The sequence below is a fragment of the Zootoca vivipara genome, chromosome 6 (assembly GCF_963506605.1).
Source record: "Zootoca vivipara chromosome 6, rZooViv1.1, whole genome shotgun sequence".
In the NCBI taxonomy this organism is placed as follows: Eukaryota; Metazoa; Chordata; class Lepidosauria; order Squamata; family Lacertidae; genus Zootoca; species Zootoca vivipara.
In genome coordinates, this window is record NC_083281.1 from 81,661,514 (window position 1) to 81,684,870 (window position 23,357).

The following is a 23,357-nucleotide window of genomic DNA, read 5'->3' on the forward strand; positions in this document are numbered from 1 at the left end:
ATTATGTTTTTATATATGTTGGATGCCACCCAGAGTGGCTGGGGCAACCTAGTCAGATGGGCGGGGTGTTGTTCTTGTTGTTGTTGTTGTTGTTGTTGAATAGGGTGTCCCTATTTTCACTGGAGAAATGTTGGAGGGTATGCTGCAGGAGGAAAAGTGGATTTAAAAGAGAATTAAACAAATTCATGGATCACGTTCACATACCCGAGGTATGACTATATGTTATTATGATCCCTATTAGTTGCAAGAGTTTGGAAGTGAGCTATGAATTTGTTCGGGCCCTGGGTGAGAGCCAGGAGGCTGGAAGTGGAGGTGTGTTAGAAGAAAGAATGAATAATGGTCTATATTTATTCATAATTTCTATTGATGTAACATTTGCATTCATAACCTCATGCCTATTTGTTTTTTATATATATATATATATTGAATTTTTATAACCTTGCGCCTATTTGTAACGTTGAGGCTGTCGCTGCTTTAGTTTTCTGTACACTACTGAAGAGATATTTTTATACGTTAAGCAATATGCAGATGGTCTAAATAAAGACATGCATAAATAAATATACAAGGGGGAAACTGGGAGAAACAGAAATCGACACGTCTCTGCCTCCCTATTCTCACTCCAGTCATAGTCACATTGCCTCAGTGGTCCTTACTCCTTAGTCAGATTCTGTCAAGTCTTTCACATGCCACATGCCCCAGCCCTTTCCCCTTTTGACTCATGCATCTTTTAGATTGCAAGAAGCCTGCCGGCAGGGACTGTCTTGCTTGTTCTTTGCTTTTATTGATTTTATGAAAGCTACTCTGGAAACTCTTTTTGGAGCAGCAGCGGGAAGAGGGTGCAGGGGAGAGATGCTACTGTATTTAATTTTGTCGTTTTCATTGTGTGCTTTTATGTTTGGATATTGATTTTGTAAACCGCTTTGCAGCTTATCGCTGATACAGAGGCAAGAAGATATATACCTCGTGCTTCAAAGGAAGCTCTAAGCAGGTTGCAATGATAAAAAAAAATATCACAAATAAATGCTAGAAAGACTTTGCATTTTAAAGCGGTGCCAAACAGTTAGATTATTTGCAGCACTATCTATCATATGCCCATTCAGAAGGGAGTCAGTTTCCATGGGGCTTACTCTAGCTAAATGTCTACAGCATTACTACATGGCAGCACAATCCTAATCGTGTCTACTCATAAGCTAACCCTATTGAATTCAGCAGGTTGCAGAACGTTATTCCAACTCAGGGTAGACCCATTGAGCTGTATCCAATTAAGGCCTACTCTGAAGAGTCGTATTCAAATTAACAGGTCTGAGCTAGTCATGTCCATTGGACAAACACTGCAATTCACAGACATAACTAAGTGAGGCCCACTAAGTTCTAATGAGTCAACTATGAATTGGAATTAGCTGGGTATAGCCCATAGAGGCTTACTCCCAGGTAAGGCTCCAAGGCTATAACCCTGGGAGAAAGCTCCATAGGACTCAATGGGTCTTATTTCTGAGCAGTTATACAGTTGTTCCTCAGGACTCTAACATAATCTGTTCCTGAAGTCTGTTCAACTTACAAAACGTTTGGAAACCAAGGCGCGGCTTCCGACTGGCTGCAGGAAGCTCCTGCAGCCAATCGGAAGCCAGAGAACCTGTGTTGGACATTCGGGTTCCAAACAATGTTGGCAAACCGGAACACTCACTTCCGGGTTTGTGGCATTCAGGAGCCAAAATGTTTGACTCGCAAGGTGTTCAACTTCCAAGGTATGACCATATACAGTGGTACCTTGGGTTACAAACATAATTTGTTCCGGAGGTCTGTTCTTAACCCAAAACCGTTCTTAACCTGAGGCACGCTTTCGCTAATGGGCCCCCCTGCTGCTGCCGCACTACCGGTGCACAATTTTCGTTCTCATCCTGGGGCAAAGTTCTCAACCCGAGGTACTACTTCCGGGTTAGCGGAGTCTGTAACCCAAAGTGTTTGTAACCTAAAGCATTTGTAACCTGGGGTACCACTGTACCAGGAGTGCACTGTTGAACACTGAAAGTATTTAGATTTTTTTAATAAAGAGGATGGTTATTATAAATTAATAATTACATAACGGTCTTGAGTCAAGCGAGCGATAGAACTATCTGTACGCATGCACATGGGTTCAAAGAGAAGAAGAGCCTGGAAGAAAGCGAAGACAATTACAAAGTGATGCAAGAACCCTCAGCGAGATTAAGAGAGACGTGTGTGTCACATTACTATTCACGGCACACACAGAAACAAGATCGAACACAAAAGAAGACAAGATCCAGTCGGGCTAAGGTGTGTCTTTGACTCTCCGAGATGATAAATTGGCAAAACAAGATGGATGTTGTAGATCCAACACCTAAGTAAGGACAATGACTTTCTGTAGCCAACAAGGCACTCCTAGTCCCTGTTGAGCCCAAGTCTGATGGCATCAAATCTGCAAAGGAGTTCTTTATAGCTTCAGGGCAGAGTCTCCCTTTCTGTTGACGCAGGGCAAGTTTTGAAGCTGTAACAGAATGTCCAAGAAGACTGACTACAGTTTTCCATGATACTTGGGGGGGGGGCATTTATGCTTCGCTGTAATTGTAGTTATTTATTTATAAAGATATTTATATACTGCTATTTCATGGGGGGGAAATATGTCAAAGTGGTTTACAACAGTACATAAAGCCATACCATAAATATATAGAAAAGAAGTTAAAATGAGACATCGATAAACTATTGCGGAAATACGTATTCTTAACTGCCTGTCTGGGCCTGGAGGAACAGGAAATGTTTTCAGCAGGCAATTAAAAGTTGTTGTACACCAAGTTGATGTTTTATGTGAGATGGCAACATTATAAATCCTTTGATTAAATAAAAAAACTAAAACTTAAGCCTCTGCAAAACCAACGTAAACTGACTTAGAGTTGGTGGATGGACCCTAATTAATAATGTGTATTGGTTTCAATGAGTCTACTCTGAGTAAAAACAGCATTGGCTACAACCCTTGATATTTTGTGTGTTTCATTGTACTGTATTTGGTATTTTATTTACTCTACCACAAGCCACCACTACACACACACACACACACACAAACCAACAGGATTGTTGTGAGGAAAAAAGGGGAGGGGGAGTCGAGTGTACTCCATCCCAAAAAATTTTGGGGGGGAATGTAATGATTAAATAAATAAATAATGCCTATATTACCCAAAACTACAACAATACATTATATTTGGGCAAACTACACAAAGAAATGTGCATGGCCGGCAAAACCACATACCAAAATGTGCATATTAGAACAAATCTGTACTAAAATGTTGTCAGATCTTCATGGGAGCTTTTTAAAGAGCAAACGGATGTGGACATGTGACAGACTGAATACTGGAACAAAAGAGGAATAGCAAATAAACTGAAATTGGCATTCCTAGCCAGCAGTTGTTGTTTTCTTGTCTCTTTTCGAGTAGGGCTCGTGAATCACAGAATCATTGAATTCTAGGGTTGGAAGGGATCCCAATGGAAATCTAGCCCAGCCGTGCAATGCAGGAATCCCAGTTACAGAATCCCTGGCAGATGACCATTGAACTTCTGTTTAAAAACATCCAAGGAGAGACCACCACCTTCTGAGGTAGCCTGTTCCACTGCTGAACAGCTCTCACTGCCACAAAGTTCTTCCTAACGTTTAGATGGAAACTCCTTTCTGGCTATTTGAATCCATGGCTTCAGGTCCTACCCTCCTGAACCTCCAACAGTCAGAAATGTGTTCGGGACTGCTGTGGATGAACTGGGGATGACTGCTTGCCTGAAATCTCTGGCTCAGGAGCAGAGAATGTCTCTGTGTGTTTGTGTGTGTGTTATTTATAACCTCCAAGGAGATCACAACAACCCTGTGAGGTCAGTTAGGCTGAGAGCTTCGTAGCCACATTGGGAGTTGAACCTTGGGCTCCCTAGACCTAGTTCGACACTGAAATTATAAAACGATGGTTGGCATCCGTCTGACTCGGGAGACAATGGAGGAGTGCGGCTAAAATTATAATATATAAAATCAGCAACCTTTTTTCTTTTCCGCCTTCACCTGCAAGCAAAGGCTTTCCAAGCAAAAAAAGAAAAAGAAAGAAAGAGAGAAAGAAAGAGAGAAAGAAAGAAAGGGGAAAAGGCATCCTCATTAAGATCTTGCAACAAGGTGGCGCCTTCCAAATGCAGACAGCCGTTTTTTGGGCGCTGCAGTTGATCAAGCCTCTCTCACGCGCTATCAAGGTTTCGGCTCGCCGGCGATTCCAGAAAGGAACACGTGTAATTTCTTTTGTTAGGGAAGGCTGCGTTGCAGGGCAGGGGTGTGTGGGTTTTTCAAAAGAGCAGAGAGTGCCCCACCTGGCCTACATACCTGGCACAGGCCAGAGACAGGTGTTGGGTTTCAAACCGACACAGTTGCTGACTCAGAGCTGACACGCACTTGCTTCCCATTGGCCAAGGTGCTGGGGGTGGGGGGAAGCGGCGCACCCACAAGCCCCAGCAGGCTGCTATCAAGAAGGAAATGCTAAGGGAGAGAGGAGGGCTGGCTTCCGGGCAGGGCTTTGTTAACCCCCTGCAGACCAGGCAAATGGCAAGAACTGTTCTCATATTGAGCGGGGGGGGGGGGACACCCATACAATGATCTCGCCCAGGGCTGGCCTGATCCTGAGCTGTTTGCAGCAGATTGATTAGAAGAACTCATCAGGTGACACTTTTTAACCATGCACAGCAAAGCATTCCCCACTAAACAGCTAAACAGAATGCCTGCAGATCAGGTCACAGTGAAACGTGGTAGAAAAAGAGAAAGCAATGGCAAAGATAAGCTCAAGTCACACGTTTATTACGAGCATTTCATGCTTCTATAGCTCAGTTGGTTAGAGTGCGGTGCTGATAACGCCAAGGTTGCAGGTTTGATCCCCGTAAGGGATAGCTGCATATTCCTGCATTGCAGGGGGGGTTGGACTAGATGATCCTCAGGGTCCCTTCCAACTCCTCACCCACATAATGACTGATGGTTAAACTGCTGATTTCTGGTCCCTAGTAAATCACAGCCTTTGGGATCTTTTTCCCCTCGAGAGGGATGCAACATCACCAACTAGTGATGAGAGAACCTGCCAATTTCACTCTGTCAGTTCCCCATTATTCCAATCTTAAATTGAGGGTTTCCCAGAGGCATCTGGTTGGCCACTGGCCTCGTTTAGCAGGGTCTTCTTATGTTTTTGCTGTGGATGTCTCCTAGCAAGCATATTTGTATATACAGTGGTACCTTGGTTTATGAACTTAATCGGTTCCGGAAGTCCGTTCTTAAACTGAAACCGTTCTTAAACCAAGGCGCGCTTTCCCTAATGAGGCCTCCTGCCATCGGTGCCCTTCCACCATTCAGTTTCCGTTCTTAGACCAAGGTAAAGTTTGCAAACCGGGATACTATTTCCAGTTTTGCGGAGTTTGTAAACCGAATCATTCCTAAACAGGACTGTTCTTAAACTGAGGTACCACTGTACAGTTTTTACACCTAAACACATTTTTGCCAGCCACTTCTCCTACTGGAAGGCATCTGTGCATGTTATTTTCACTAATGTATTCCTTTCCATGCACGTATTTACCTAACACATGCATTTTTGTAAGCACCGGTTGGTTGGAGAACTACATTGCAAATTTCGGGTGCGTGCGAATTCTGAAGGATGGCTGCATTTCGGTTCGAATATTGTTTGGGAAAGCACAAAATCAATCCACTCGGCATTGAATGCAAAGTGAATAGAAGTTCTCCCCCACACCCACTCGAGCAGGTCGGGCGCCCTGGCGCTAAGGCGCGGAGATTGCTCCGGCGCCCCCACCCTCGAAGCGCGCAGCACGGCTTCCATGCGGCTTCACCGCGCAGCCCCCCCCCCCGCTGGCCTGGCGCCCTGGCGCCCCGTGCCACTGGGAGTGCACCTAGAGCCGGGCCTGCCCACCCCATCCTTATGATCAGAAGGAAAAATGAGAACTCTTAAGCGTGCAGAAGAACAAAAAATCTTTGAGGGGAAAAATCCAAATGAGGACTGAACATGCTCAGCGGGTACGGAAAGCTAAGTGACTGCTGGAGTGAAGGCAATGGGGGGGGGGGGAGAAAGGAACAAAAAGACATATCCCAGAAGAGATGCCATGGGTGCAATCAGCCCAGTTCTGTTGCATGCTCTGCCAATAGAGCTGTTCTAACTTTTAAATGCCTCGTAAAAGCTTCATGGACTCATAGAATTGTAGAGTTGCAAGGGACCCCAAGGGACCCTTTTCTGTTCTGAAAGGTTTATACAGGCAATTAAAAATACAGCTTTCCACAATGGTTATCTGACTTCTGATTTTGACTTTTTATATGGTGTTTTTTTAATGTAAAGTTGTTGTGAACTGCTTTGGTATTTTCTTTACGAATTAATTAGCAGCATATAAACATTTTCAGAAATGAAATAATTCAATGCTGCCTGAACAGCTGCAACGTTTTTGTCACAGGTTCCACTTGAAAGAGTCTGAGGTTGGGGTGCCGTACACTTTACCTGCCCAGGAGTCAGTCGTATTGAGTTCCACCTGAGTAGAGACATGCATAAGTTTACGCCGTAATGGCTGGGAAAGTAGGGGGTTGGATGGAGCAGCATTCTGACTCAGCAGTGCCTTTTCTTCATTTGATTCCAGTTCCCTTTTTACAAAAAAGGCCAGACTCACCCAAAGCCAGTTCGTTGAGACAAGAAGGGTGGGGTGAGGGCAGGAGGAGACAGAAAACTATTGTGGGAACAAATTGTGTTTGGTAAATCATTAACAGCACTTGCGAGCAAGACAGAAATGTGGAGATAACCTCATATAGTCCTCTCTCCCTTTTTTTTTAACATTAACCATGAACCATCCAAAATAAACACAGCATTCCAGCGTTGAAGAAGCATTTGTATTGGTGCTGCTGTTTATCAGGTCTCAATCCTCTGAGCACATTTCCCCAGGAGAAAGACCCTCACTGGGAATTCCTTCTGAGTAAGCACGCATGGGATTTGGCCACGTCACTCTCTGAGCCTCTCACCACAGTAACCTCAGGATGCAGACTTAGGTCACAACCACACCATGAGTTATACCACTTTAACAGCCACGGTTTCCCCCAAAGAATCTTGGGAAGTGTAGTTTCCTTGCCACAGAGCTCACATGCCCAGCCGTCTTAGCAAACTACAGTCCCCATGATTCTTTTGGGGGAAAACCATGACTATTAAAGTGATATGAGTGCTTGAGGGCCTTAAATGGGTGGCGTGGATATTACCCTAGCTAGACTAGACATGCCTCTAGTTTTACAGAGTACAATCCTCTATTGAGAGGGCCATGTGGTCCACGTCAAAAAATTATTTTAAAAAACCTAAGAAAGGGAGATCAGGACAGACCTTGGAGTTGCCCATCAACAGGTAACAAACACCTGGGTAGCAGGCAAGTGGGTCACATGGCCACAGCCTCCCCCATTATGGTAAGATGTATAGCATTAAATTAATGCAATTCTAAATGTGCATCCACCCATATAAATTAGCAGTTTCTTTTTTCTTTGCCCTCTTTTGCCCTCTGCTTTCGTGATCCATTTCATAGGGGGTTTCCGTCGTGGCCAGGGGGTTCATGATGTCTAAGTGGGGGTGGGGGTGTTGCTTTTGTTTGCATTTTAATGAAACACAGCCTAATCCACACCTCTCCAACGAACGTGCAGGCTGAAACATGAATAACTACTGAAATTCACCCTTCTCCAGATTTTGCAATGCAATTCTCCAACTGCTCAATATGCACAAAAGTACGCAAGTTAGGGGGACGCTTGCTCAAAACTGTATATTTTGTGAAAGTAGCATAAAAATCATAGCAGAGGAAACTGCCTGCAAAAATATCTAGGGTATTAGTTAAAATGACACATGAAAAAGTGTTTATTAGGAGAAAATTGCACTAAAATGCTGGCGAATTTTCTTTTTCTTATCCAAATAGATTTTTTATTATTATCGTTTTTCTTGGTTCTCATACAATACATATTCAACAACTGTACAACAAGCGGCTTTGCCAGGCCTTGACTTCCCTCCTCCCTCCAGCAGGTACTGGTAGATTAGTTCATTCCATTCGCACATTTCGCTAATTATACTGAATATCAAAGATGTAAGGGTTATACCAATCCCGCTAGTGTCTTCATATCTTTATAGTTGTCTTTAACATATTCTACAAATTTACTCCACTCTTTTTGAAATCTCGTATCGTCCTGGTCTCGGATTCTGTAGGTCAGTTTGGCCATTTCCATATAATCTAGCATTTTCGTCCGCCACTCCGCTATCAAAGGTAATTCTTGCGACTTTGGGGCTATTAATGTTCTTGCCGCCACAGTGGCATACATAAAGAACCTCTGGTCCTGCTTTAGGATTTCTTTACCCATCAGCCCCAACAGAAAGGCTTCACGTTTTTTAGGGAAAGTATATCTAAATATCTTTTTTAATTCGTTATAAATTGATTCCCAAAATATTTTGATCTTATCACACGACCACCACGTGTGGGAAAAATTCCCCATCTGATGTCTTACATTTCCAACATGCCTCGTTTTTCATTCTATACCTTTTCGCTAGCTTTACAGGTGTCAAATACCAATGATATAGCATCTTCATTACATTCTCTTTTCAAACTGTACATGCCGTAAATTTTAAATTTTCATTCCGTAATTTTGCTGGTGAATTTTCATTAGGATTTAAGCAAAACGAAAATGCAAATTGCTGCAGAAATATGTAGAACTGAGTTTAAGATTGGAAGAAAATGAGAAACAGAGAGAAGCCAAAACTGAGAGAGCTGCACAGCCTTGTGCATAAGTGACTGTGCTCGATGGAGCTGTGTGCTCTGCACATCTGCAATCATATGAACCTATGGTAAGAAAAGCCTGGCTGTTGGTTCAGGCCAGAGGCCCATCCAGTCGAGCATCCTCAAACAGCCGGCAACCAGATGCCCCATTGAGAAGTCCGCAGGAAGGAGCTGACTATTACAACATTCTCCCCACTTGTGATTCTCACCAATGGGTATCCAGAGGCAGATTGCCTCCAACAGCCACCTTCAGCGCAACTTTAAAGATTTCCACTTCCAGATTCATGCTGAAATCACAAAACAGGCAGAAGCCAGCCAATCGGCTGGTGCCTCAAATTCTCTCTCTGTATATATACCTCATCAGTGAGCAACACTGCTATGAACTATTGTAGTAACACAGAGCCAGAGAGTTCTTGCTGGGCCTGACACAGTTCTTTCTGTGGAGCATACTTCTGTTTCTAGAATAAGTGGCACCGGTCCTTTGCCAGAGGCACAGACCCACAGAGTTTGTGTGGCCGGATAGGAGAGAGGACAGGCCGTCTACATCTTTAAATGGCTATGCTGAAGAGGGCATTTTCAGCAGGTGGAGCTGCTCAATGTCTCTATCCGCTATGTCACACTACTTCTCAGTTTGTGTGGTTTTAATAACAGCAGGGATTACAAAACACCAGTACTGTACACGGCATGCATTCTGCTTCCGTTACCCTCGCGCCACTTTCCTTCCTTCCCTCCGTTGCCTCCCTGACCCACACTATCAAATTTTTAGATTGTGAGGTCATTGGGAAAGAGTGCTGTTTTGCTGTAAAGCACATGAAGTTTTGCTCAGAGCTGACCCATAGAAATTAATGGACCTACAGTACGTTAGTCATATTCATTTCAATGGGTCTATTCTGAGAAGGACTCCCATTGGTTAAAACAAACACCTTTCTCGGTCACCTGCGGACTTTCACTATTTTCCTGGAGGTATTCAATCAAAATTAGAGTAGAATTAAGGTGCTCCAGTGCAATGGTTTTTTTGTTTTTGTTTTTTCCTGGGTAGGACAGTGGTGGAGGAACACACTTAAAGATGCGGAATAAACATCAACTGATGGGAAGACACAGGGCCTCCCTGTAAACACATCAGGATGAATGTTGCTTGTCATATAACATCCTCGCAAACAAATCAGAATGAATTATACTGGCTGTTGTTGTTGCCGTTTTATTAGCCACCCTTCACCCTAAAGTCCCAGAGCGGGTTGCAGCAATTTAAAACACAGCAATAAAAATACTGTAGTGTTGTTGTTGTTTTTTAAAAAACAACAACTTACAATCACGATCACAAAAATAATATCTAATTAAAGAAAACAAGAACAGCTAATAAAAGTAACAGAAGTTCATAAATTGCTTATATGATATTTAGATTTCCAATATTTCAGCATTATAAATATTCAAGGCTATTTTCTTAAAAGATATTGCTTTCCCCATGCCATGGGATGCATCCAGTTAGACACCCTCGCAAAGTGTTTTAAATACTAGCTAAAGTCTAATGGTGCAAAGGGATACCACATCCCCATTTTTGCAAACCTCTTTGAGGGTGTTGCTATTTTTTTTTACAATCAAGCAGTGAATATATGTTACGGAATAAATCACAAAATACATGCTAGGTTTAAACCAAGAGGACGCCTTGTATCACCACGATACAAGCTTTATGCTAAAAAAAAACCAGGGTGAATGACTATGGTCCTACAACATCCTTCCAAACAAATCAGAACAGATAAAGAGCCAGCCTTGTATAACCTGCATGCAAGCTTTGTGCATAGCAGATCAGGATGGACGCTCGAGAAACAGGAGCTCTTTGAGCTTTCTACTTTTAAAGTCACATTGCAGGCCCAGTTTAGACCAAACGGCAAACAAGAAAGCTTCAAGCAACCATCACAAATTTCCTCAACACTACGTTCTACAGTAGCACCTTCCCATTTGCCATTTAAGAGCCCCCCCCATGAGATAATTGACAAATGCAATCTCATGCCATGCCATGAGTGAAGAGCCGACATGTTCTAGTGACTGTCCCCAATACTTGCGCCAGATCAGTCCAACTTTTCAGCAGTGTCTGCCTTCCAAAACTGCTGGGTTCCCTTCCTCCCCTACCTTGGCTGCATCACCCAGGAGAACCACCGTGATCCTCGACCCTTTGCAGAAGCCGTCCAACAATCCCAAGAGACACTTCTGACTCCCTAGCGGCATCCTTTTATACACCCCAAATGACGCGGCAACCAGAGGGGAAGCTGCACCGTTAGTTTCATTGCCAGGTGATTTGTCTTAAGATGATGAAGGGCAGGAAAAACAACAAACAGCCCAAGAGGCCCTGGGAATTCGGGTCCATTGGGGGGGGGGCTGGAGGATCCGGCATCAGTTCCCATGTTGCTCCTCCACACGCTTCCCCAGTTTCCCAAACTCGCAAGGAATGAAACAATGCAAAGTTCCCTGGCTCGTGAAAAGCAGCCTTGCTTAAAAAATAATCAATCTACTACTTACTTAGCCTTTGAAGTGAGGCTTGTTCCGTGAACCGAAGGGAGGGGGCAAAGAGAGATTTTTTAAAAAATAAAAAAAAGGTATAAGATGAGCTGCCTTGATGAAACCTCGGAAAGGGGAGATTTATTCCCACCAAGTGCATTTAAGTGTCTTATCTCAGCCTTGGCTATGCAAGAGAAAACTGGTGAAAATCTTTGCCTGGTACTGTTTCACAGGCCAGGAATTTTGCATTGAATAATTTTTAACTTCTACTGTCTAGCAGAGGGAGAGAACAGGGTTCTCATGGTACTATTGGCTTAGAGAGTTTCTGGGGGGGGGAAGGGGGAGAAAGAGGAAAGGTGTGTGTGTATGTGTTTAGAAAATAGGGGGATTCTTTTAAACCAAAGGGTATGAAGAAGCACGCCTACATATCCACACGGAAAAGAAGTGATTGCCAAAATAGTCATTTGATGGGGAAATATGTTTCAGATGTTAGGACGCAAGGCTTTAAGGAAGTCTACGTTGTACTGTGACAGCCATCAATAGCCAGGGATGAGTTAAGAGCTTTGATGCAAAAAAGGGGGAGCTTTGGGGAGCCCGAAGTGTTCTCTAACCCCCCAAAAGAACATTGTCGGGGTCCTATTCACTGTCCATCTGGAATAGGTGTGGGGGACCTTTGGGCCTTCACATGTTGCTGAACTATAACTACTATCACTCCTGGTCATTGGGAGTTGCAGTGGCTGATGGGAGTCATGGCTTAGCAACATTGGAGGGTCATAATATCCCCACATCTGATCTAGGAAGTGGTTTTGGTGCATTTTTAAAAGAGAGGGGTTCAGTTTCATACTGGTGACATGATGCACAGAATCTGCGATCACATAGCCAGATTAATGTTGTTTCAGGGTGTACAGGGCAGAAATTCCCTTCAGTTCACATTTCCAGGTGCTGCTAGCTAATCTGCACCTTTTGAAACAATAAGGGAACCAACACACAGCCATCCCTTGAAAGGGGCACTTCTCCAGATTTTGCAATGTTGATGGCCCCTAACATCTCCAGGTGAGGCTGGGGGAAACCGCTGTCTGAAAGCCTGGATATTCTGGATATTCACCACCAGCCAGTGTATACAAGAAGTAGCGAATCTTTTCCAGACACTTCTGGGGAACCATCCAGGGGACACAAAACAGGGGCAGGGCCACAAGCCAAACTGGGTAGAGCAACGAGTTTAAATTTCACCTTTCACACAGTATGCTAGTTTCTAGACACACTCATCCACCCTCTCTACTTTCCATCCAAGCAAGCCAGAGTCGTTATCACAGTTTGAGGACACATCCCAACCAGGCCAAAATCAGAACGGTCTGGTGTAGGGTCTGGATATGGCCTGGGGAGAGAGTCCTGAGGAGCAGAAAGAGTGACCTGGGGATGCTGCAATGGACCCCAAGGCCAGAGGATTCCAATGCTGAGAGAGATGGACCTTGGTCCATCATACTACAAAGGGAGCTTTCTACGTTCTGATGGAAACTTCTTGTTCACAGGCACTGAATGTCAATGCATTGTAGGACTTGGGTACTGAGCATGGCAGGCAGGGGCCTCCACTCAATTCCACACACCATAAAGCTTAGTGGATGAGCTTCAGTCAGTCACTAACTCTGAGCAACAGAGGAAGGGCTGTGGCCATCACTCACTTCTTGTAGGCCTTCCCAGATGCATCTGGTAGGCCACTGATGGAAAGAGGATACTGGTCTGTGATAGACCACTCAGTCTGGGCTGTTCCTACATTTCTACATTTCCAGAATAGTGATAGAGGCCAACTTTGTCCAGCACCTCCCTTTAGTATCTCCTCTCAAAACATAACCCCTGAACAAAATGCAACTATTTACATTCAAAACAAGCTCTGCAAAGAGTCGGTATGCCCAGTTTTGCAATATCTCTGACAATCCAAAGACTATTCTCAGGTGGGGCCTGCAGCAACGCCCTGGGACGTTCTACTTCCTTGAGGTCACAGTGAAGCTGGCTTTGCTCCCACATGGAAAGCCTACGGGCTTACGTTGAGAGCCAGGGCTTCAGCAGTGACAATGAAAGCTCTGTTTACCTGTTTTTCTCTATGGGGGCATTGTGGATGTAACATTGTTCAGGCAATTAGCAACAATACAGAAATGAGGACTCTTGCTCATTCCAAGAACCCACATGCATTCATGTACACAGGCTAATGCAGATCTCCCCCTTTGCCATCACCCACCTATGGCAAGAGCCCGTCACTCCTCACTAAACATATTGGCATTATTTAATCCTCAACAAACAAGCTTCCCGAACTGCTGGTTCCTGTCGTCTGTTAGAATTTGCATCAGATGAAAATTCATGCTTGGCAGAGGGGGAAGAGAGCCATCCTGTTTGGCTGGTACATCAACATTGTTAGTTAAAGACGGAAGGGGAAAGATGAGGAAACTTAGAAAAGAAAAGAAAAAAACCACGGTGGCTGACCTTGTTTTGGTCAAAAATGAATCATACTATTTTATTTGATTGGACTTGCAGCTCCATCCACTCCCAGAAGTGTAACTAACAGAGGGGGAATGGGGCCGGCAGCTTCAGTGAACTAAGAACATAGGAATGTAAGAAGAGGCCAACAGCTGGATTTGGCAAAGGAGCGCCCATCATAGTCCAGCATTCTGTTCTCACGGTGGCCATTCTGATACCCTGATCTCACAGTGGCTAAACAGGTGCGTCTGGGAAGCCCACAAGCATGGCATAAAGGCAAGAGCCCCTCTCCAACTCTGAAGCTGGAACAGGCCCATCTCATACCCTCCAACATTCCTCAGGTGAAAATAGGGACATTTCCCACTCCTCTCAACTGACCCTTTTTGATTCCCCATTTTTTTGTCATCCACCCCACCTCCCTGCACAACGCAGAGCATTTCCTTGAGAAAACCCCTTAATCCTGATTTCATGTCATTTTATTCTTTGGTAGATTAAAACACACACACACACACACACACACACACACACACACACACACCAATACATAAATTTTAGAAGGAGGCAAGATTAAACTTTTTTTTGGGGGGGAATAGACTCCTTGCACTCCACTCTGCTCCCTATTCTTCCCACTCAGGGCAGCCCTGCATAGCTGCCAAGTCTCCCACATTCCCTGGGAAACCCCCATTTTTCCAGCTGTCCCCAGCCGAAAAAACGGATTTTTTTGTTTTTTCCCAGTTTATTCTGGTGCGGTGGCCATTTTGGAACTGGCCGGAGCATGCTCAGAAGCGACTTTTGATGCTGCTTTGCTCAGTTCCAAAATGGCTGCAGCGCAACTTCTGGTGCGGCGGCCATTTTGGAACAGGGCAGAGCAGCATCAAAAGTCGCTTCTAAGCATGCCCCGCCCAGTTCCAAAATGGCGGCAGCGCTACTTCCGGTCTGCTACTTCCGGTTCAGTCCCTTATTTCTCAGGCCGGAACTTGGCAGGTATGCAGCCCTGCCCTCTGCCTGCCCCTTGAAGCTGGAGTGTCACATGGGGCTGGGCCTTGGCAGTGGCCGACTCTCCCCTCCTTGCCCACTCTTCAGCATCCACTATGAGCTTCCCAAGGGAGGGGGCTGGCAGCAGCGGCTGTGGAGACGCCATGGAGAGGCAACAGGATGCTCCCTCACCGCTGTTGCCGCTACTGCTCAGGCAAAGTGTCGGCTCATCCTCTTCTCCGAGCTCAGCGGCAGCAGCACTAGCAGGGGAAATAGGGACATTCTGGGATCAAATCAGAAGCCATGGTGTGTGTGTTTTTGTAATTCCAGGACTGTCCCTGGGAAATCGGGATGCTTGAAGGGTATGCCATCTAGTCCAGGAGACTGTTCTCACAGTGGGCAACCACTATGGGACACCCACCTGAGTGCAACAGCAACTCTCCCCACCTGCAACTCCCCAACTGGAATTCAGGGGCATTCACTGGCTCTGACAGCGGAGGTGGAATATAGCCACCAAAGCTTTAAATGAAGCAGTATGCCCACTCTGAAACGTTTGCAGGCACATAGTCTTGAAAGTGGGATCATGCATGAACTCTCAGATAGCATAATGAGCACAAATAATCACGAATGCACAATCCAAAAGATGTATGAAGGGGCCATTGCCAGACTGCCACGAAACCTTTGTGCAAAGAGATCTAGAGGGATTCCCAATGAACAGGGCTTCTGGGAGAGCCCCTTGGCTTCTCCATTAATGGCCTGGCCATGTCTTGCCGAGGGAGAACATCATCATATTGCCCAACATGGCAGAATGATTCACAACATTACTATCTTCCAGTCTAACCTACAGGGATGAAGCCACACTGAATCAGATGATACGTTGTGGGACATAGAAAATTGCTGTTGAAATGATTCATCTCTGCAATATTGTTTTGGATGCCTGTGGGCTGTGCGCGAGCTATTAAGTCTGCCCATGTCCTGCCACTGCAGAGCTGCATCAGGTCATAGCCAGGGAAAGTATCAGAGGGTGTGAACGTTATAAACGGTACCTGGAGGAACTGGGATATTTCAGTAGGGGTGAGGAGAGTCCTCCATCACACACTCACTCCCCCTCCAGAAACACTAGTCAGGAAAGGGCTCTCTCAAAGAAGAGCAAAGGGTAGTTGTGACTAAGGATGTCAGAGAAATGCAGCAGGAAAAGAAATGTGAGTAGAAATTCCCAGCATTTGCACTCTTGTCGGAGGTCAGGAGCGGAAACCAGGTGAACCATCACAAGCAGGATTCGCTGTTGCTGTTTTCTTAGCCTGCAAATGTTACATCAATAAGTATGTCTCTTATTATGTTGCTTTTGACATTTCCCTCCCGTTTGAATTAATTATGTGATTAGGTAGTTTCATTCGTAGCAGATAGCGAGGCGAATAATGTAGGTGTTAGCTGAAGCCAAACTGCATTGGAAGGGAAACAGCGCTGATTGAGGCAAACCCAGGGCAGGACGGAAATAGATTCTCGAGATAGATAAAAGGAAATCCTTCATGTAGCACAGGCACGTCCAGCAGGTAGATCGTGATCTCCCGGTAGATCACTGGACGTCTGTGGTAGATCACCAGTAGATCACTGGCTCTCCCCAAAAAAGCTCAACATGCAGCCCATAAAAACGGTACTGTCCTCCTTCCTAAAAAAAGCTCAACAACTTTGATCACTGCCCGTTTTTAACTCTGTGAGTAGATCACAGTCTCTTGGGAGTTGGCCACCCCTGATGCAGCACATAGTTAAATTTGCTTGCACAGGAGGCAAAGATGGCCACCGACTTGGATGGCTTTAAAGGAGAATGAGACAAATTCATGGAGGAGAAAGCTATCAGTGGCTATTAGCCATGACTTGCTTCCACAGTCAGTCAGTAATGCTTCTGAATACCAGTTGCTGAAAAGTGCAGAAGGAAAGAGTGCCCTTCTGCTCAGGAGTTCTGCTTGAGCGTTTCCCACAGACACCCGACTGGCCACTGTGAGAACAGGATGATGGCCTAGATGCTTGAGCCAGCATAGCTCCTCTTATGTTTTTTATCTTTGTACAGTTGGCTTTTTATACACATTGACACCCGCCCCTCTCTGTCCACCATGCATTCAAGCAAGAGACATTCTCAGAGGATGCTGGACTAAAGGGGTCATTGGCCTGATCCAGCAGGTTCATCTTCTGTTCTCATGATTGCTGCCCTCTTACATCCCTAGCTGTGACATCAGCGGTCAAAATATTAATTGTTTCATTCTGCCCTCTCCCCCCCTCACCCCCATGTGCACCTCTGGAAACCCCAGGTGCTAAAATACCCACGTTGTAGATTTAAGACCTCCCCACGCCATTGGGGGGGGGCATTTTGCTAGGAATAACTATGATTCACTCACTAGAAAGATCAAAGGAAGAGCCCCAGATCATTGTGCTAAAGAAAGGCATTTTCTTTTCTTCTTGCTCTTTGACTCTTGAAAAGTGTTTGGCTTCCCATAAAACGAAGCAGACAAACAGAAGTGGATTATGTGTTTAGCGCTGCTATTGTCACATTCCAATAACACAATGCAGACCCTTTTCCTCTATTTTTTAATGTACAGGAGTGAAATGCTCAAAGTAGGGGAACCACAGAATGCAGTCAGAGAGTGGCTATTTTTTAAAAGCTGCATGATGGGAGTTTCCATCCCCTAGTGGGGGGAAAGTGAAAATTCAGCAGAAGCTAAATGTTTCTTGGGGAGAAAAAGGTGGGTCAGGAGATTCCTTAGAATTGCACCTTCCAATTTAGACACAAAAGCACCTCTTTATCCAGCTAGATTTTGCAAAGCAGACCTATTTACATAAATGAGCCTCAGTTAGCCATGTCCATTCATTTAAATGGGTCTACTTAGATTAGGACTAGCATTGGCTACTGCCTAAGAATGGCCTTCTGCCAGATCTGGGATTTGGAGTTGCAATATGCCCCAGTGAAAGCACAGTGGAGCATCGGAATAGGACAGGGGTCGGCAACAGTTTTTGAGGCCGGTCTGGTCCACTCCCTGGCAGACCTCTTGGGTTGGAAGAGCGCCGGAAATAGTGTGTGCACATGCGCACAGGCACTCCTCCATCCTGGAAGTGCACTGGAATTGGTGTGTACGCACGCGTATGGGCACACATGCTATTTCCAGCGCTCTTCCGACCCAGAAGTCGGTCCCCGCGGCAAGAAAAAAATTGTGCCATGGGGGGGGGGGAAGTACAGAATCCCCATGCCGATCCATGGAACAGCCATGGCCCAGTTCTAGGAAGCTCATGGAACTGGCCCATGGGCCTTAGATTGCCAACCTCTGGACTAGGACCTAGGAGACCAGAGTTTAAATCCACACTCAGGCATGCGAAGCCCACTGCGTCACCTCTCACCAGTCACAATCTCTCAGCCTAACCTACTTCGCAGGGTTGTCGAGAGGACTGAGTGGAAGGGCAGGAGAAGCATATACAGCACCAAGAGGTCATTGTAGGAAAGGTGGGGTACAAAAGGAAGAAATGACTGAATGAGGACACCACCACCCATGTTCAGTGGATTTTGGCTCTCATTACCAAGGCAAGACAATAATCTAGCACATCAACTGCCACACCAGCAGATATAAAGGATTGCTGTGTGTCACCAGCATATTGTATATTACATGGGTCAATATTAGCAGCAGCTCCCAAACCAGTTCCATAGGGCAGAGGTTTTCAACCTTTTTGAGTTCACTGTGGGGCTCAGGAGCTCCAGTTATGTCGCCCCTTGCCTGCAGTTTGGGCACTCGGCCTCTAAAAGGTTCGTCATCACTGTCCTTTATTATTATTATTATTATTATTATTATTATTATTATTATTATTATTATTATTTCTTAGAATTCCTGGGCAGCAGTGGGTACAAGGCTGGTAGTGTTTTATAACAGCTAATGCCCACATGTTGGGCTTATCTTGCTTCTGATAAGATAGAAGACAGTGAGAAAATATCGTTAAATGGAGAGATTGGTGTGTGTGCCATTAACGATTCTGCCCTTCATAGCACGGTTAGCAAATAGAGGAAGCCATAATGTGCTGGCAACTGAGATCTGTGAGCTTTGGCCTTTCTTGGTCCCAACTGTTAAACGTCTTTTTAAAAAAAAATAGGAAAAAAATATTTTATTTTTGCAGTGCATCTATATGTGCTGAACTAACCTTGTAGCTGGTGTGATATACATCTGGCAGTGTTAACACTTTTGAATTGATGGCAAAGTGCTGTCAGAATCAACCAAGACTTGAAAAAACCTTTCTGGATTAGACCAGAAAGTTTCAATTTTTGCCCTCCTTATCAGTAGCTCTGGGGCAAAGGAGCCCCAGGGTCAAGCAGGCTCCTCCCCCGTCCCGCCAGGTGCTATCTTCTGCTCCAACCAGGCATCAGTAGGCTCTTTGCTATCCTACTAGTCCCACCCCCTGATCCACTAGGCACCACCCCCAACTGCTCAAGGTCTGAGCTTCAGGATTGCTAGCCCTCTTAGCCACATGTGGTTGGAGACTGGCCCCCCTGGTGCTGAGCTCATACCCTCCAACATTACTCCGATGAAAATAGGGACGTCCCATTCCACAACGATAATTTTACTCCTCATACCCCACACATCTTATTGGGTTGCCCCAGCACTCTGAGCAGCTTCCAACATATATAAAAACATAATTAAATATTAAACATTTAAAAAAACCTTCTTCATACAGGATTGCCTTCAGATGGCTCGGGGGTCAGATAGCTCCATACCCTCCAACATTTCTCTGATGAAAATAGGGACATCCTAAGCAGGAAAAGCGGGACATCTCGGGATCAAAGGAGAAACCAGGACAGCTTTGCTAAATCAGGGACAACCCTGGAAAATAGGGACACTTGGAGGGTCTGTGAGCTCTTCACAGGAAGCAGTGCTGTCCGCTTAAGTTGCTAGTGTATTGCCATCTCCAGACAGCCCAGATGTTCCCCTTAATATACACTAGCTATTAGGGAGAAGTTGGAAGTTTCAATTTTGGTCACTCTCCACTTCTCATTTTCCAATTCTAAGTTTGGTTCTCCACATAAACACATCTTTGTATGCAATATTGCCTAGTATACACATTTTTGCAAAGCAATTTTCCTTTTCGTACATTATTTTCACTCATACATGCATTTTCCCGCTCACTATATACTGAGGGTCCATGCTATGGTCCATGGGGTCACGAAGAGTTGGACACGACTAAACGACTAAACAACAACAACATATACTGAGGGACGCATTGTTGCACACCTTACTTGTGTGGAAAACTGGAATGCAAAGTTCAGAGAAGCGAGAATTTTGAAATATGGTCGTGCTTTGGTCTCTGTCCTGAAATGAAGTAGATTCATATTTAAATACAAAGTGGGTTGACTTTTTCTCTCATTCTTTGGACTATATATTCTCACAGGTCAGGTCTGTGTGATTCCTTCCACTGCGACCTTCCCTGTCCGGCAAGTAACCATATCATACTACAGTATTCAAACAAAATCTACCCTTCCTGTTGCTTATGTGCATTATTTACTTACTGCATTCCTAGCCCACATTTTTGCTCCTGGAAGCTTGAGGTAGTGTAGATGGCTCTCCCCCTCCTCACTTAATCCCCACAACAACCCTATGAGGTAGGCGAGACTGAGAGGCAGCGACTGATCCAAGGTTACCTGGTGAGCTTCATGGCTGAGTGGGGATTTGAACCCTTGTCACCCAGGTTCTTGGTCCAAAGCTCTAACCTCAACACCACAGTATATATGAAATGCTTGAGAACCCCAAATCTGCAGTATAATTACTAAGCATTATAGTATTTGGTGGTATGCCCCGCAGAGAACCTTAAGGTCCACAAATAACAATATTTTGGAGATCCCAAGCCATAAGGTGGCTAGATTGGCCTCAACTAGGGCCAGGGCCTTTTCAGTATTGGCCCTGACTTGGTGGAACGCTCTTTCACCCTGCAGGATTTGACATCTTTCCACAGGGCCTGCAAGATGGAGCCGTTCCACCTGGCCTTTGGGCTGGACTCAGTCTGACCACTATGTTTTTCCTCCCTTGTGGTTTTGATTTGGGCCATCTTTAAATGAGGCTGAATTTAAAAAAAAACTCTAAAAAAATTTTTTTGAAAAAATCTGGATTGTATTTTAATCCACATTTTAATTGATTGTTTTTCTTTCTTTTACATTTTGTTGTGATCTTGTTGACGTCAGCCGCCCTGAGCCCGGCTCTCGCTGGGGAGGGCGGGGTATAAATAAAATTGTAGTATTATTATTATTAATAATAATCGGGCTCTCCCTTGCATTCAACTTTCTTTTCTTTTCTACTAAGGCAAATGTGCTCTGCACTCTAGCGCCCCCAAGTGTGCAGTTGTGCATCCTGAACCTCCACAGGTGCGGGTGTGGAGACTATCCAAGGAAGTCATGATGGGGAGGGGGAACTGAATGGGAATCGAATGGGAACCTTTGATAACTGACCTCTGCGGAGTGTCAGGAGGGCAGCAATTGACCCGGCAACATGAAAGCACACAGGCCCTGGAGGGAATGCAGGCCATGTCATGGATCGTTGGCCTCCTCCCATCAGCTGACAAAGATAAAGCAAACGACTCTCGGAAGCGCTCGGCGTGGGATCAAATCCATCCGCAAAAAGCTACGCTTGAGTGTTCCCACCGGAGGGCCATTACTGTCTAGCGGCATCAAGCTCCCTTGCAGATGATGAAGCCGCAGTAAGCAAGACGAGTGCAGGAACCCAGGGAGATGGCTTAAACAGACCACGTGTCCATCTAGCTCAATATTTCGCACACTGAATGGCACCAGCTCTCCTGGGTTTCAGGGGCCAGAGGTGGAACCTGAGACATTCTACTTAACCATCCAGGGGTCCTTTACCTTTTATCTTTCATCTTTACTCTGACTGATAAAAACAGAAATAGGGAACCCGTGACTCTTCTTTTTTTAAATAATATTCTATTCTTTCTTCCATGTAGAAAGTTACTTTTGTTACTCAACCATTATATTCCAATTCAACAAAACTGGCGACTTCCCAGCATCAATGTTTATAAACCGAATTACAAGCAATTGCACTTTAAGGTTCCGTCTTATCTAATTTCATCCTCTCTAACATGTTTCTTAATATATTCTGCTGTTTTCTTACACTGCAAACCCCGCTGTGGTCTTCGCAGATGGGGAATAAATTTTTATGTAACTAGAAAGGGTTTCCAGCCTTCTCTAAAAGATTCCAAATTTGTATCTGCTGTATTATCAGTGTCGTTAATTTTGCCATCTCTGCATATTCCAAGATTTTCATCAACCCATTCTTCCTTTGAGGGTGTTCTCTCCTCCTTCCATTTCCGAGCGTAGAGAATCCTTGCTGCCGAAGTCGCATACATAAATACTGTTGAGATTGTCTTTAGGATTTTGCTGTCCAGTACCCAAGCAGAAAGGATTCTGGCCTCTTGGGGGAAAGTCACTTAATTTTTTGTCTTAATGTCATGATTTATCATGTCCTGTGGCTCCTCTGATATTGTACTCCAAACAAATCAGGACGAACCTTCAATGAACAGGTTCCATCCTTCCATTAAGTTAGTTTCCTCTCTCCCCCCCCCAGCTTTTTAAGGTAGTCCGCCCCCTTTATATATAGTTTCAAAAGAAATAGAGGAGGGAGAGGAAGCAGGGAGGAGGTAGTTAGTATTTTGCCTGATAGAAAATAGGGAGTTTCCTCTATACTTTTCAATTTGATCTTGCAATCTTCCAGTCTCTACAGGATTGAGAGATCAAATGTGATTGAACACAGGAAATCCAGGCTTTGGGTCAGCTTAGCTTTCGTTTCCAGCACCTACCTACTGATGTTTCCGCTTCTTTCTTCCCTTCTCTTCTCATATTTGCCTTCTCTCTCCCCCCCCCACACACTTTCAACCAACCCTTTTGGGGGGGGGGTCTAGCGTGCGTTGAGCCAACTAGAGAAGTAACTTTTCTTAGATCAATTTGCCTGAATAACCTGACAACCTGCAGCAATTAAAACACAGAAATCTCTCTCCCTTCTTCCGGCTTTTGGCCCAATTTAGAGGGTAAATATTTGTCTCTCGGCATAAGGAAATTTAGTCTAAAAGAAAGCTAACAAGGAACAGCTTTTTTTAAAGCAAAGAATTACATGGCACTGTAAGTTATTAATAATGTTTTTAATTACATTTTTAAAACGAAACAAAACACACCAGTCCTCTAAAAAGCTCAGAGCAACACACAAATTTATCTGCCCCTTGTTCTTTGTTTCATCCTCAAAGCAACACTGTGCGGTGGAGTTTTTTTCAAAAAAAAATGCATGCATTTTTATTCCACTCTGCAGTAAAAGTGGCTTCTAGAGTGGTTGATGTAAGATTGAGGAAAAAGAAACCAGTCTATCCCTGCAAACTTACCGATGTAAGACATTAAAGGAAAAGGTGGTGAGGAGGGAAGAGGAAAATAAGCAGAAACAGATTTGTAACACTGGATTTTAGGAAAGGCTGTTTTGATCTGCCAGAGATGCTGTACTTGTGTTCTGCACTGTAGTACTGCACTGAACAGCAGCACTCTCCTCTTTGGCTCCCCAGCAACTGGTGTTCAGAGGCATTCTGCCTTGATCCCAGAGGTGGTA

General features: G+C 44.7%; 1 protein-coding gene across 3 annotated transcripts in view; it reads right to left on the reverse strand.

The window, feature by feature from the left end:
- Positions 1 to 23,357, reverse strand: part of TTLL10 (tubulin tyrosine ligase like 10) — a 191,405-nt gene that overhangs the window by 125,993 nt on the left and 42,055 nt on the right. Inside the window, exon 1 of one of the 3 annotated variants that reach the window (XM_060276204.1) lies at positions 10,930 to 11,497. The exons of the other annotated variants lie outside the window; for them this stretch is intronic. Within the exon in view, the coding sequence (XP_060132187.1) occupies positions 10,930 to 11,025 (96 nt within the window). The 5' untranslated portion in view covers positions 11,026 to 11,497. Of the gene's footprint in view, positions 1 to 10,929; positions 11,498 to 23,357 lie in introns of those variants that run through there. 3 annotated transcript variants of the gene reach the window in all.